This window comes from Lipotes vexillifer, unplaced genomic scaffold (genome assembly GCF_000442215.2).
Source record: "Lipotes vexillifer unplaced genomic scaffold, Lipotes_vexillifer_v1.1 scaffold778, whole genome shotgun sequence".
Classification (NCBI taxonomy): Eukaryota; Metazoa; Chordata; class Mammalia; order Artiodactyla; family Lipotidae; genus Lipotes; species Lipotes vexillifer.
Genome location: NW_006774127.1, coordinates 1,895,140 through 1,909,809, shown reverse-complemented (window position 1 = coordinate 1,909,809; position 14,670 = coordinate 1,895,140). Strand labels below are relative to the sequence as shown.

The following is a 14,670-nucleotide window of genomic DNA, read 5'->3' as shown; positions in this document are numbered from 1 at the left end:
CCCTACTCGCCATCCCCTTCCTTGTTCCCTTCTTTTCTGTGGCTGTTACCACTTAACCACCAGCGGCTGATCTGCTTCCCTCTCAGATCATGGCTTTGTGGTTCCTGTGTCTTGCCCACTGCTATATCTTGGGCACCTGGAGCATGGCCTCACCCATAGCAGACACGCAGTGTTGCTGAGTCCTCAACACCTGCCTTTGACTTGGATCACAGAATCCTGTTTATTGAGCTGAATTACAAATTCTAGGTAATAGAACAGCCTCAGTGTCGGAGAAATGGAGGTATAGGTTTCTTAACCCTTCTCACCTTTCTCCTCTGCCCTAAAAACCAAGAAGAGGTGACAAAGATCAGCTTGTAATGCTAAGAGAAAAACTTGCCTTTTGGCAGGTGCAAGCTGCTACCTGATCCTACATGTCTTGATGGAGCCATTGTTTCCTGCAGGCTCGCCATACTAAGAACTTTCAGACTTGTCTTTTTCTTTTTTCCCTAAACAATTTTGGTTGGGAAATGAAATTAGAGGTGCCTTAAAAGATTATTAGAATGACCATCTGTAGGTCCAGAATTATCTTGAGAAATTATTATGCTGGAGAAATAGGTCTGGAAGGATAGAGACCCGGGTATTAACAGAGGTTGTCTTTGATTTTTTAAAACCTTTGCTTTCTAATTTATCTAATTTAAAAGGCATTTTTAATTTAAAGCAATTAATGTTTAAGTCATGTGGCTTACCTTTTGCTTCATCTTTAAAAAAAAACAGCCCTAATGAGCCATAAATCATATGCTGCAAAATTCAGCCTTTTAAAGTATTGTTAAGCAGCATTTAGTGTGTTCACAGAGTTAGGCAACCATCACCACAGTCAGTTTTATAGTATTTATCACCCCGCAGAGAAACCCCATCCCCTTTAGCAGGGGTCTCCCTCTCCATTTCCCCGTGTCTCCCTGATCTAGGCAACCACTAATCTACTTCCTGTCTGTATAGACAAAGTCATACAATAGGTGGTCTGTGAGGACTGGTTTCTTTCACTGAGCATAATGTGTTCAAGAGTCATCCATGTTATGGCATGTGTGAGTACTTCATTACTTTTTATAACTGAAAAATATTCCATCATGTGGATAGATTACATTTTAACCATTTATCAGTTGATGGACACTGGGGTGATTTCTGCATTTTGGCTACCACAAACATTCATGTACAGGTTTTTGTGTGCAAGCGCATTTTCAGTTCTCTTGGGTATATACCTAGGAGTGGAATTGCTGGGTCATGTGGTTACTCTGTTTAACTTCCTGAGGAATTGCCAGACTGTTTTCCATAGCAGCTGCATCATGTTACATTCCCACCAGCAGTGTGTGAGGATTCTGATTTCTCCACATCCTCACCAACATTTATTACTGTCTTGTCATTTTGATTATAGCCATCCTAGTGGGTACAAAGGATTTATTCTTTATCCCTACTTATTAAAAAAATAACACTATATCCTATGCAGACTACCCTATCCCCCAAAAAACAAAAATTAGATCAAAAGATGAGAGAAGCTGAAACAGAACCTCATGAGGAAAAGAGGAAAGTGGAATCTCTGTGGCCCATCTTTAGGATCCATCACCAGAAAACCCGCTATATTTTTGACCTCTTCTACAAGCGGAAAGCCATAAGCAGAGGTAATTGGCCAAATTCTCTCTTGACCTTCCCAACTTGAGTAGCTTTCAGATTTATTTAATTCTTGAAACCTCAGCAAGTGTCATGATGTTTCTTACCACCAAAAAAAGGCGAGGGGCCAGGCCAATATTGGCTAAATACTTTTTTTTTTTAATTTTTGGCTGCGTTGGGTGTGCGTTGCTGTGCGCAGGCTTTCTCTAGTTGTGGGGAGCAGGGGCTACTCTTTGTTGCTGTGCGCGGGCTTCTCATTGCAGTGGCTTCTCTTGTTACGGAGAATGGGCTGTAGGTGCGTGGGCTTCAGCAGTTATGGCTCGTGGGCTCTAGAGCACAGGCTCAGTAGTTCTGGCGCATGGCCTTAGTTGCTCTGCAGCATGTGGGATCTTCCCAGACCAGGGCTCGAACCCGTGTCCCCTGCACTGGCAGGCAGATTCTTAACTACTGCGCCACCAGGGAAGCCCCTGGCTAAATACTCTTTTTAGGGTGGGTAGTGATGGGCCAGGGGTGGGGGGAACTTTGTTTTTGTTTTTAAATCTGAGAAGGCTTTTTTTTTTTTAAGATGTTGGGGGTAGGAGTTTGTTAATTAATTTATTTTTGCTGTGTTGGGTCTTAGTTTCTGTGCGAGGGCTTTCTCTAGTTGTGGCAAGCGGGGGCCACTCTTCATCGCGGTGCATGGGCCTCTATCACGGCCTCTCGTTGCAGAGCACAGGCTCCAGATGCGCAGGCTCAGTAGTTGTGGCTCACGGGCTCTAGAGTGCAGGCTCAGTAGTTGTGGCTCACGGGCCTAGTTGCTCCGCAGCATGTGGGATCCTCCCAGACCAGGGCTCAAACCCGTGTCCCCTGCATTAGCAGGCAGATTCTCAACGAGTGCGCTACCAGGGAAGCCCGGGAGCTTTGTTATACTACGGTCTGATGCCCTTTCCCCATCTTTTTGACAGAACTGTATGAATACTGTATTAAAGAAGGCTATGCAGATAAAAACCTGATCGCAAAATGGAAAAAGCAGGGATATGAGAACCTATGCTGCCTGCGGTGCATTCAGACACGGGACACCAATTTTGGGACGAACTGCATTTGCCGGGTCCCCAAAAGCAAGTTGGAAGTGGTAATGTCTCCACCCCTGTCATGTTTGACGACTGGGTGGGATGTTACTGTCAGGATTCTGCCCTAGTTAACCACAAGGGGTTTTGCGTTGTTCTGTTTTGTGGTTGGCCATCCCCCCAGCAGTGAGACCCTCTGGTCAGGAATCCATGCCAGGGAGTTTGGCAGTAATTATCTTACATCTGGGGGCCAGTCTCACCTCCTCCTTTGGGCAAGTTATTGGGTTCCTTTCCTCACTTAACCAAATGGGGGTGATGATAGCCACCGGCCAGTCGGCAGGAGCTTGTCCCTTTCCCTCCAGTGCTTGCCCTTCAGCTGCCCTTTTTTCCAGGCCTCCTTTTCCTCCCAGGGACACTTCAATGTTAGCATCACCATGTCTCCTGCCAGAACTTCCTGGGCGGCTGGGGAACACGGCTGGGTGTGCAGTAGCTCGGCTCCATGCACATACGCCTCTGAAGTGGAGCCGCAGGAAGCAGAGAAGCATTGCTGGGCTGTTGGCCGTTAGCGGCCTTTGAGCACGGCCCCTCGGCTGACCGCTGTGGGCCCCGCTGGGAGGTCAGGCGAGATGTCTTCTTTCACACGGTCCCTCGTCACAAGGTCCCTTCACGCTGCAGCACTAGTTACAGCTTGTAGGGCTTCGGCTCAGCAGGCAGCTCTGTCCCCCTGAACCATCTGGAAGCTCAAGGACGGGCATGTGGAGCAGTGGAGAGCGAGCACGGGCTGCCTCCTGAGGGGTGGCTCTGCTGCTGGTCTCTGGCGGGGGCAGGAGGGGTGGTGGAGCAGCAGAAGCCCTGCTCCTCCGAGAGCCCCAGGGTTCCATGGTGATGTCTAGCTGGGGCTCCTGCCTCAGACCTGAGGCCAGAACAGAGCCTGCTTCAGATTTAGTTGGGTTTCACCATCAGATCTTGTTTCCTTAGACCAGAGTCTTGCTCCTCCAAAAAAGAAGAAAAAGGAAAATAAACACCATTGCCCTGGGGCCTTTTGTCTGCTGGGTGGGCTCCCCCACCGGCCAGACACTAGGCCACACCTGGCCTGGGGGACAAGACTGTTCGGCTGCCACACAGATCCAAGTACACACTCTTCTTCTTCCCGAGCCCACAGTGGACAGTTCCCCAGCCCAGAGGCGGCCCTGAGGCCTCTGGCGCTGAGCCCCCTGAGCGGTAGCAGACCCACCCCCAGCTCACTGTAGGGTGTGTCCTGCGTGCTTTGCAGAATAACAAGGATCATTTACACAGATTTTGTTTTTCCTTTTTTGGGAGCAAGTGTGTATACTGAATTTGCATAAATTAAATCCACATAGAGAAGTAACTGCAGTGTCAACAGCAGCTGTTTCCATCTTCACGAGGGAACCGAATTTTCCCCATCCAGCACTGTCGCAGAGGGTTTCTGAGGAGTGTCCTATGGGGAGTGGATGTCCCGTGGCCACCCTTCCCACAGGAGGATTCCTGCGTGTGGGCGTGTGGCCCGTTGCAGGGGCACGGGGTCTCAGCTGTCTTCTGTTTGCAGGGCCGGATCATCGAGTGCACGCACTGCGGCTGCCGGGGCTGCTCTGGCTGAGGCCGACCCCTCTCCGCCCTGGACTCTGGACTGCGCAGGTTTCTGCCTGTCACGCCACCCTTTCCTGGGAGCAGCTCTTCCTCAGAGCAGTTCCCCGGGCCCGAGTAGGAGCATGGTCTCTATGTGTGAAGGCTTTGGTGTTCATCAGCTGTGATTTGTAGAAATAAAACTCTTAAACCTTTTGGGTCCTGCCTGCCTTCTTTCAGAGCCAGCAGTCTGTGGAACTGACAGCGCCAAGCCCTGGAGACCAGTTGCCCTTAAGGTGTGATCTTAACTCCACCTCACAGGTGCTGTGTGACCCTGAGCACTTACTTTCCTCATTAGTGATGAGGGTGGCAACCTCTCAGACGAGGAGGGCCTAAGATGACATACCAAGGTGGCCCAAGCTGCTCTTGGACTTGCCATGAACTTCTTGGGCACCTCAGACCAATGCCTGCAAAAAGCTGCAGCTCTTACTGTGGCCCAGACCTTTCCCTCAAGCTTGCAGCTACACCGGCACATTCACATGTCTTGAATATGAAAGGGACTCTTGGGGCTCTCGCAGAGCCACGTGAAGGCCATGCACTTTGTTCCAGCTCTGCTGGAGGTCCCCCAGGGTCTCCCCATCACCTGCCCCCGGGGCCTCTGTCCACATCGGCCAGTGACGGTGTCCTGGTCTCCCTTTGGTTTGGTCCGGAACTTCTGCCACGGGTGGGGGGTTTCCTCTGCTGGCATCACTTTCAGCCACTGCTTATAATAAGCTCGGAAGCCATCAATCTTCTCCAAGTAGGTGTTTCTCCCTTTGTACTGTAATTGGAAAAGTGTGGGGTTCCAAGGCTCAGAGGGGCCACGATTAGACTCACTGCATACCGCCTACCGCTGACCCCAAACCATGGCAGCTGGCTCAGGGAAGCTATTCTTGCTTCCAGTTGGTCAAAGGGAGAGGGCAGAAAAGCTGCTCAACACCGAGTAGTGTACAGTAAAGAAACAAAGTTGTACCATGGGGCAGACCTAGATTCTCTCTCATCTGCTAACAATCCTTCCTGAGTCTGCTGCTGTGCTCCTATATACCCAGGCATGGCACCCCAGCGCGCCACCAGCTGTGCCTCCACAGCCTGCTGAGCGCCTCCCACTCGGCACAGGCATTGCCTCCCTCTGACTGTCATCTCAGCACTGCTGCAGAGGTCTCAGGAGAGGAGGGAAGACGGAAAGGAAACAAGACGTGCCAGGCAGACACCAAGAGAAAGCTGGTAGAGGAACACAGAGAAGACCAGAGGAAAAACAGACAAAACGTATGAGATAAAGACCATTACTACATGAATGATAAAAGGGTTGATTCAAAAGGTTTAACAATTCTAAACTTGTACCTAATAGAGCCTGAAAGTACGTGAAGCAAAAACCTGATGATCAGAAATAGAAGTAAGTCCACCATAAGGGAGCATGAATGTATGACTGAATACAATAAGCTTTAGGCTTCTGGTAGTTTGGTGACTGCTGATTGAACCTGAGAAGACCCCTAGTGGGCCCTACACAGTGAAGAGACAACCCCCCAACCGGAAGATTCTTGCAACAAGAAACCAACAAAAGACTAGTGTCCAGAATATTTAGAGAACTCTGAGGCATCAGTAAGATAAGACTAACAATCAGCTGTTCAAAGATGCCCAGCTATGCCCTCCAGCATACTCTCCACGGCTGTCTCACTAGCTCTTGCTAAGCCTTCAAGCATCCCCACTGCACAGCCGTCCCTGACCCCACGTCCCCTGGCTTGGTGTGTCCTGGCCGACTTGTCTCCCTCCCAGTCAGGCCACAGCTGCTCTGGAGGTGCTCAGCATAGGGTCTGACTCAGCGGACCTAAAAACCAAAACCCCGGAGCCTGATATCCTCAGAACAGCAAGGAGAGAAGTGGCCATTACAAATCAGATTCTATCGCTGCCCTCCTGCCGTCCCCATTCACTCGACAAACAACAATCTATGCTGGGTGCCAGACAGGCAGGCACCAGGGACCCAGGTGAGCAAAGCAGACAGTCTCCACCTCTAGGGGCTTTTACAATCTCTTCAAGGAAAGAGTCACACACATGTGCATGTAATTACCAACTGTGAAACATGGTGAAAAGGAATAGTGCTCGTATGGGGGCCGCCAGCAGGGCACCTCTGAGAAAGAGCCATCTGAGCCGACACCTACCAGATGAGAAGGAACCACAGCCATGTGAAAAGCAGGGCAGCCTACTCAAAGTGGAGGGAATACAAAAACCCCCGAGGCAGGGAAGAGGCCCTGGGACTGACAGTGAACCGAGGGAAGATGAAATGAGCCATGTGAACAGGGGCTCGCAGGCCGCAGTCTGAGGAGTTTGGCATTTTCCCCAAGGGAAGCCACGGACAGTTTAAAGCAAAAGGATGCCAATCCCAGCAGGTCAGAACCGGGCGGGGTTGGGGGTGGCGCTGGTTAGGGAGACGACAGGCATGTTAGAGCTTGGCGCACTTACCCGGTCGAAGGTGGGTGGGTACTGGGCTGCGAACTCCAGCTGGCGGATGACCACTTCATTCACCGGGACCCTATTCCGCCTCATGTCCTTCAGGATGTCGATGAGATAGGCGTAGTCCAACTTCTTGACGGCTGCGTTGATGAGAGTGCTGTAGATGTGGGCGGTGGGGGTCATCTGGGATTTCTGGAACATCACAGACACGCCATCAGCAAGATGATGGCGGTGGCTGGGACAGAGAGGCCACTGGTGGCACGTCGGGCTTGGGGAGCTACCCTACAAGTCAGGCCTGCTCTGCAGACCAGCCACCAGGGACGAGAAGGGCAGGACCTCACAGCAACAATGGGCTGTATGCCCCGCTCCATGTCCCCCGCTCTGTGGGTCCATCCCAGGTGGCTGAGGACCCTGCCCTCTCAGCCCTAAGAACCTAGACAGCAAGTAAAGGGTTGTTCTCAGAGATCAACAGACTCAGGCAGTAACCACAACAGGGCAGGAGACTGCCTCCTGTGGTTCACTGCACCCCTGTCCCCTGAGAATTCTGGTACCCTCCCTGCTCCCATCATGGCCTCCATCCCTCTAGAGGGTTGGGGCCAAGACCTGCCCCCCCCTGCAATCTCACCCCGCGGCCACCACCTTGGCAATCATAACACCCCTGGCCCTCAACGCCCATTCCTGCAGCGCCTCACCAGGGTTCCCTGTCTCCCAAATTGGGCCACTGACCATTCCACACTGCAGCTAGAGAGACCCCACTCTCCCTGCCCCACCCCCAACAGCTTACCCTGAGGGCAGAGGCCTGGACGGTTCGGAAGGGCCCCCTCGCACCCCCCCCAACCCCAGCTTTCTTCTTCGGCACCACGGGGCCTGCCTGGGCCCGGGGCCCACTCACCCTCATGTCTGCAAGCAGCTGCAGGCCATCCCCTGGCTTGCGGCACCCGATGGCCAGGCTGCAGAATGTCTGCAGGTTAGGGACGATTCCCCTCTTCGCCAGGACTGGCAGCAGTGCCTGTGGGGACAGACATGGCATCATCGTAAGCTGTAGCCCAGCAGCCCTGGCAAGAGCCTTCTCTGCTGGAGGTGCCAGGGCACGGCTCTGCTCCAAGGCCTCATGGCTCCCTCTGCTGACCACACTGGGCACCGGCCTTGGCCAAGCTCCCCAGGATTCAGCTGCTCTGCGAGTCCTCCCTGCCTTCCAGCCCACCTGTCTGTAGCAGGTCATCCCTTCTTCGAATGCCCTTCATGTTCCTGCCCCCTCTGCTCCTCTCCCAGCCACCATCCATCCCTGCGCTCGGGCCTTCGATGTCCATGGAGCACCAGGGGCCTCAGGGGATGGTGGTCATGTGGTCCAGGGCAGGAGACAAAGCCAGCAACAGCATGGGATGTGCGGGCCAAGGGAGCCTCCGGGGCAGGAGATGAGGAAGAGGGTGCCCGCTCAACCTGGCTGGGTCAAGGCGGGGCCCAGGGAGGGGCTCTAGAGAAAGCTGTGCTCTGCTCTGAGGGCCTGAAGGCAGACGCTGCCTCTGTCAGCTCTCAAGAGAGCCCAGGTCAGAGCTTCTGTCAAAAGGGGCATCACACAGAAATACGTTGTACGAATGGACAAAAATCCCATGAGGGCCCCAACATCGCCATCTGTGAGACGAGGAAAGCCACAGGCCAGCGGAGCCTCGTGCTGTGGTCAGTAAAGAAACGAGTGGATGTGAAGCTCTCAGGACAGAATGAAGCACAGTGAGTGTGAGGAAGTCCATGAGGCTGGGGCGGGGCTGAAGGGTGGCCCCGCTGGGAGGGCGGGAGTATGGCTTGTTCACCACCTGATTCCCGGGTTTTCACCAGGGGCTCCGGACAGTCTGCGCCCCTCTCGCAGGAACTGCTGACACACCTGGCAGGGGAGGGTCTGAGGGGGAAGGAGGGGCCCAGCCGGGAGCCCTGTGCCTCCCCTGCGCCCCTCACCTCCGCCCCCTCCAGGTCGCCCAGCTCGCTCTTCCTCCTTATCAGCGTGTTGAAGAAGGTCAGGTCGGCCTCCACTTGCTGCGCGTCCAAGACGGTCAGCAGCGAGGACTCTGCGGAAGTGCCGGGCTCCACCACCTCCGCCAGCAGTGTGAGGGTTTTGATGTCGGGCCGAAGCCCATGCTCCGCCATCTTTCCCAGGAAGCCCTCCAGGCCCCCCATCAAGGCCAGCCTGTCGGCTGGAGTGCTCACGGTCCCAAAGGAGACCACAGCCGAGGAGACCGCCCCGGGGGTCAGGAGGTTGGCCTCCAGCCCCCAGGGAGGCGGCACTGGGGCCGCAGGGGCAGCGCGGTCAGGCTCCACCTTGGTTTCCACCCCAGGCTGGGCCTTGCCGCGGGCTCTGGCCTCCTGAGGCTCCAGAGGCCCCTCAAGTGCCTGAGAAGGTTCTAGAAACAGCTGCCTCTCCAGGGCCTCCACTTGCAGCCCGGCTGACAGGCTACTGTCCGCCCCGACCCCGGCTCTCCTCCTTGCCTGCCGCCCACCTGCCAGGGGCTGGAGCAGGACCATCTCCTCCCTGGGCCTCAGGAGCACCGCCGAGGCCACCTCCGGGTCCCCCAGGCCGCAGTCCCGAGCTGCCCCCAACAGCAGGTTGTAGCCGTGCCGGCTCGGCCGGAGCCCCAGGCTCAGCATCTGCCTCCACACCTGCCAAGGAGAGACAGGCCTCACCTCCAGCTCCCGCTCCAAAGGGCCCCCAGCAGAGCAGGCAGCGCAAGGCGCAACCAGTCAGCAAACATGGGGGCGGGGGGGACATGGGAAAGACGCCAGGCTCTGGGCCACTAAGAACCTCAGAACCTGGGAGTTTCCATGGGGCGCCGCTTCTCCTCTCCTCTGGCTCACCCCAAAACCGTGTCGCATTTCCATCTCTCTGGCTCTCCCAGGTCCTTCTCCCTACTCCCCTGGGGAGGGACAGCCAGAGAGGCTATAGGTGCTGGAGGACTCCAGGCTGACTTAAGGATTGGACTCAGCTGCCCTTCCTGAGTGCCTGCTGTGTGCCCTGCCCCACTCGGCGTCCTCAGCTTCCTCGAGAGCACGGAGTGGGCGCGGGCGGAGGGGGGCCTCAGCCAGGAAGAGCACCTCACAAGCTGTGTGCCCGGGCAGGCCTGTCTCCCTTCGAGCTGAGGTCATTTTCACCCCTCAGCGAGGAGTCTAGCACACTTGTGAGTTCTCAAGGGGGCAGTCTGACCACGTGCGGTCACTCTGACACCAACCAAGATGCCACAAGATGCCCCACGAGGCTCATGGTCTCGCTGGCTCCTGTCCGCGGGCTCACTGGGAGGCCATGTGCAGCGGCCAGGAGCTCACATCAAGTGTGCCTACGAGTCACGGCTGGCCAGGCCCAGGTAGGCGCCACATGCAAGAGGGCCACTGCCTACCAGACAGGGTCCTGAGGAGGGCAAGGGTCTGGGAAGCCACCTCCATGGGGAACGCTGACAGAACTGAGGTTTATCAGGGACACAGATGCTATCCCGTGGCAGGAGGGATTCTTGGTTCAAATCACAGCTCTGCTTCTTAGTGGCTGTGAGACCTTGGGCAAGTTACTCAACCTCCGGGAGCCTCAGCCTCGTCGTCTCTAAAACGGGGCTATGGTACCCAGCTTGAGCAGTTTAACAAGTGCATGACGCAAACCAGCTGCTAGCGTGATAGATTATTTCTCACTAGAACAGATCGAGGCCAAAGAGAGGGAGGAACCAGATTCTGTCTATAAAGCAGCCAGGGGATGGCCGGCAGCCACTGTTTCTAGGGGGTCTGCAGAGGGGAGGCACGTGGTCCAGGGCTGCCCCAGATCACTGGGGCTCAAACTCTGTGCAGACCATCCCCCTGGGGATCTTGCTGAAATGCCGATCTGGCTGCACGAGGCCTGTGTGGGGCTGAGACCCCGCATTTCTGACAAGCCCCAGGTGAGCCTGAGACTGCTGGTCTGTGGGCCGCACCTGAAGTTAGAGCTTTTGGTGAACTCCAGGTCCTTCCCACCCCTGAGGAGCTGGGGAGGCAGCTGTGGTACTAGTGCTAATCCCACCTCCGCACTTGATAAGGGGGGCGCTGCGATGGGATTAGAGCAGTGTGTCTCAACTTTAATGTCCATGAGGCTCTCTCAGGACTGAATGCTGACTCCTGGGTCCCACACGCAGAGACGCTGAGTGGGGGATGGGTCGGACAACCTTCAGGGACCGTAAGCTCAGCAGGTCTGGGCCGGCTGCACAGAGAGCCACCAAGCGGAGTAGGAGAGTGTGGGCTGGCTGTGTCCCGACTGGAGCAGCAGCCACGCCTCCTCTGCGTGCCCTCCCTCCCTGCCACCTGTAAAACACAGGGAGCAGCGTGCTCTGGGAAGGCGAAAAGATCACAAATATAAAAACACCCAGCACAGGCAGGAGCAAGTGCTCAAGTAACGCACACAGGATCATCACTTGCACCCAACACAGGCACATGGAGGGGGAGCGAGCAGGGCAACAGGAGAGACAGGACGCAGAGCCAGGCGGGACAGACCTGCAGGGCATATCGGAAACCCGTTTTCTTGTCCTGGATGCAGCCCATGAGCAGGTAACTGAAGGTCTCCTCTGTGACCGCATGTCCTTTCTGGATGATTTCCTGGGGGAGGGAACAAAGAGGGCCGGATGAGAATCTGCAGAAGAGCCAAGGCCAAGGCCCAGGCCCGATGGGGCTGGCTAAGGGCAGACCCCAGGTCAGGCTCAGGGCTGCGCCTCCGTAAGAGGTGGGGCCTGACTCCGGCTCTGGGCCAGCTCAGTACCAGCTGCTGGGCAGAGCTAACTGCTGCCTGCACCCCCTCCTCCTCTCCTTCCCAGGCCTCTCTTCCTGGCTCTGCTCCGGTCACTTCTCTGCAGCCTCTCCGCAAAGGCCACCCCAGCAGCCACTTTTAACCCCTGTACATGAGGCTTTGGCATTGCACAGAACTGGCTTCAAGTCCCAGCTTCACCACTGGCTCGCTGTGGGAGTGTGGGCAAGGCATTATGCTCCCTGGTCTCAGTTTCCTCATCTATGAAGTGAGAGCACAGGACTTGCCTTATAGGACCTTTGGAACGACCCCTCAGTGAGCACTGGCTCATCTTCAGCACCATGAAGCCCACCCTCTGGTACGGCACCATGTTGTCCCATCCAGCGGGACTGCACACGGCAGAGCACACGACCCACTGCCTTCACAGGGCTGGGGGCTTCTCTGTCTGCCAGACCCAGGCCTCTGACAATAGGGTCTCATGGGATTCACCTGTGAACCCCAGAGCCCAGTACGGGGCTTGTCTCATCGGCCCCTGAACCTTCCTGCATGAGGAACACAGACAACACAGCCTCACACCCTGCCATGTGGGACTGGCCCCGAATGGGGAGGAGGAAGGAAGGGATGTCCCACCTTAAACACATCCAGGCACATCCTGAGGTCTGCGCACATGGCGGCCATCTTCAGCAGGGAGTGGTACGTTTTCAAGTTGAGCTGGAAGTTTCTGGCCTGAAGCTGCTGCCGTAACTTCAGGGCACTCTGCAGAGCAGAGTCCTTCCAGGGGGACTCAGCGCAGACATTGAACAGGGCTGTGTAGGTGGCATCTGAGGGCTCCAAGTCTCGCTTCTTCATCTGTGGAGACAGGGAGAAACTTGGAGGTGGCTCTGGGATCAGCCCGACGCACAGACGATGGCCACCCTGAAAGGAAGCTAGAGAAGACTGTGCTACCACACTGAACAGGCCTGGGAGCCGGGCCTGTGACAATGCAGAGCCGAGTGACATGCAGAGCTGGGCTCTCTGAACCCAACTCAGCCCGAAGGGCTCTGGGAACTGACCCCGCACCGCAGATGCTCCAAACAAGAAACCGTCCTCCCCATGGTGCTCAGCAGTCCACCCTGGGCCTGGGGTGCTTTTGCAGCAGGGTCTCCCCAACGCTCCCGCTCTGTGGCCGACCAGGCCACCCTGACTGTTAAGATCCACGGGGTGGATCTGGTCTGGGAAAGGGTGGAGGAGGGTGGTAATCAAACCCCAGCGCCAACGTTTACTACCTGAGGGGTCGTAAGTTAGCTCGTCATTGGAAAAATGGGGGTGATACGGTCACCTCGAAAGGCTGTTACGAGGGAGAGCATCATGGGAGAGAGGCCCTGGGAGCAGCAGCAGCCAGGAGCTCGTCCCTGCAGCACATGTCATAGTCCCCCACCCCACCCCCAGAGTCACAAACCCCGGGCTGACACTGGGCTTATTAAGCCCTCCAGGTGACGGAGTTTGAGAAACTCCTGGCAAAGCCAAGCACTCGCTATTTCCCAGAGAAGGGCAACCTGACCGAGGGTAGGTGACCAGCTTTTGCAGAGTGTACAGAACCCTGTTCTCAGGCCATTTTGGGCTCCACCCCCAAGTCCAGCACTCTCGAGAGAGAGGTAACCTTAGACATGGCACTTCATCCCTCCAGGCCTCAGTTTCCTCATCTGAAAAAGGAAGACGGTGATCCCAACTTCAAGGATGGGCAGATGCTCTGTATATGTTCACATATTCCACAGCGTGTACTAAGGACTTACTATGGGCCAGGCCCAAATGACGAGACTAGGGCTCCCAAGAATTCTTGCTGGAGTAAAGGATGTTCCCAGCTCCTGGCTACAGGAGAAGATGTGAATACTTCTGCTAGAGTCTACGGTCCTCTCAGGCACAGCTCTTTCCTGACTCATGAAGGAAGCAGTTTCCTGGCTCTAAGAATGACAAATACAACACACCCCAGAGGTGGGTGAATGTAAAGTAAAGCCATCTTCCAAGAGAAATAAAAGCCCTTTTTCAAAGGATCAGCTTTGGAAGAAAGGTGCATGTGTGCACCTGTGTGTAGCGTGAGGATGGGAGTGAGACAAAAGGAACACAAACTAAATTAACTGGGAGTAGCAGTGGAAAAGGAAGGGGACCAGTGGGCCCTGCCATGGCCCGGACAGGCACTGGAGGACGTTCCGTGTCATCACGTAGTTATCTGAGATCACCTCCATTTTATGAACGATGAAACTGAGGCTGGAGGGGGTAATGCACTAGCAGGTGACACATCCAGGATCTGTACCCAGCTCTTTTGGGGCCCAAAGCCCATGTTCTGTGGAGCCTGGCCCCTGCTGCCCCCAGGCTCATGCTCACGTCATTGTAGAGCTGGAAGGCCTTCCTCAGGTAGCCGGCCCGCCCGCAGCCCCCGATCAGCACGGTGTAGTTGCACTCAAGGGGCTGGAGTCGCTCCTCCTTCAGCATCTGTCTCTCAAACAGGTCCAGGGCCTCGGCCAGCTGGGGAAGAGGGGTGGGGGGAGGACACAACGGGGGGGACCTCAGAGACCCTCAGCAGAGGGAGGGAGACTGAGGCTGGGGGACCCTAGCTGAGCCCAAGCTCAGGCCTGCCCAGGAGACAAACACCCACCCTGGGCCTCTGCCACCAGCCTCTTGGTGCCCGTGGTCTGCAGCCATGGGCCTTCGCGGTGGCCAGGAAGGAAGCCCACCAGTCTCCCACCACCTGTGAGAGCTCCTGGCCCCACTGCCATGGGGGAACTCCCTGAGAGGCAGGGACGATGCCCAGGTGAACAAAGATCTGAGGATGGTGAGGGAAGGAGCCACGTGGCTCTCTGAGGGAACAGCCAGTGCAAAGGCCCTGAGGCTGGAGTGTGCTTGGGAGCTGTGGGAGCAGAGAGGAGGCTGCAGCAGAATAAGTGAAGGAGGGGAGATGCGGGAGGAGAGGTAAGGGGAGTGGAGGGCAGGTGGCAGTTCTTGCAGGCTTCATAAGCTATTGTGAGGACACTGGCTTCTCTTTATTTCTCAACTTTTCATTATGGGAAATCTCAAACATACACAAAAGTAAAGAGAATAGTGTAACTACAATGCCTATTAATGTCTGGCCAATCTTGTTTCATCTATACCCTGCACTTCTCCTGCAAACTGAATTTTTTTTTTTTTTTTTTTTTTTTT

General features: G+C 55.4%; 2 protein-coding genes across 2 annotated transcripts in view; one reads left to right on the top strand and one right to left on the bottom strand.

Moving 5' to 3' along the window:
* BUD31 (BUD31 spliceosome associated protein) overlaps positions 1–4,487 on the top strand; it is an 8,318-nt gene extending 3,831 nt beyond the window's left edge. The window contains exons 2-4 of the mRNA XM_007448853.1: positions 1,530–1,652; positions 2,586–2,752; positions 4,255–4,487. Of these exons, the coding sequence (XP_007448915.1) occupies positions 1,530–1,652; positions 2,586–2,752; positions 4,255–4,305 (341 nt within the window). The 3' untranslated portion in view covers positions 4,306–4,487. The remainder of the gene's footprint in view (positions 1–1,529; positions 1,653–2,585; positions 2,753–4,254) is intronic.
* A 423-nt stretch (positions 4,488–4,910) lies between these two features.
* Positions 4,911–14,670, bottom strand: part of PTCD1 (pentatricopeptide repeat domain 1) — an 11,563-nt gene continuing 1,803 nt past the window's right edge. Inside the window, 8 exon segments of the mRNA XM_007448895.1 lie at positions 4,911–4,947; positions 4,949–5,091; positions 6,768–6,950; positions 7,651–7,767; positions 8,709–9,407; positions 11,250–11,351; positions 12,127–12,345; positions 13,858–13,998. Coding sequence (XP_007448957.1) covers positions 4,911–4,947; positions 4,949–5,091; positions 6,768–6,950; positions 7,651–7,767; positions 8,709–9,407; positions 11,250–11,351; positions 12,127–12,345; positions 13,858–13,998 — 1,641 coding nt within the window.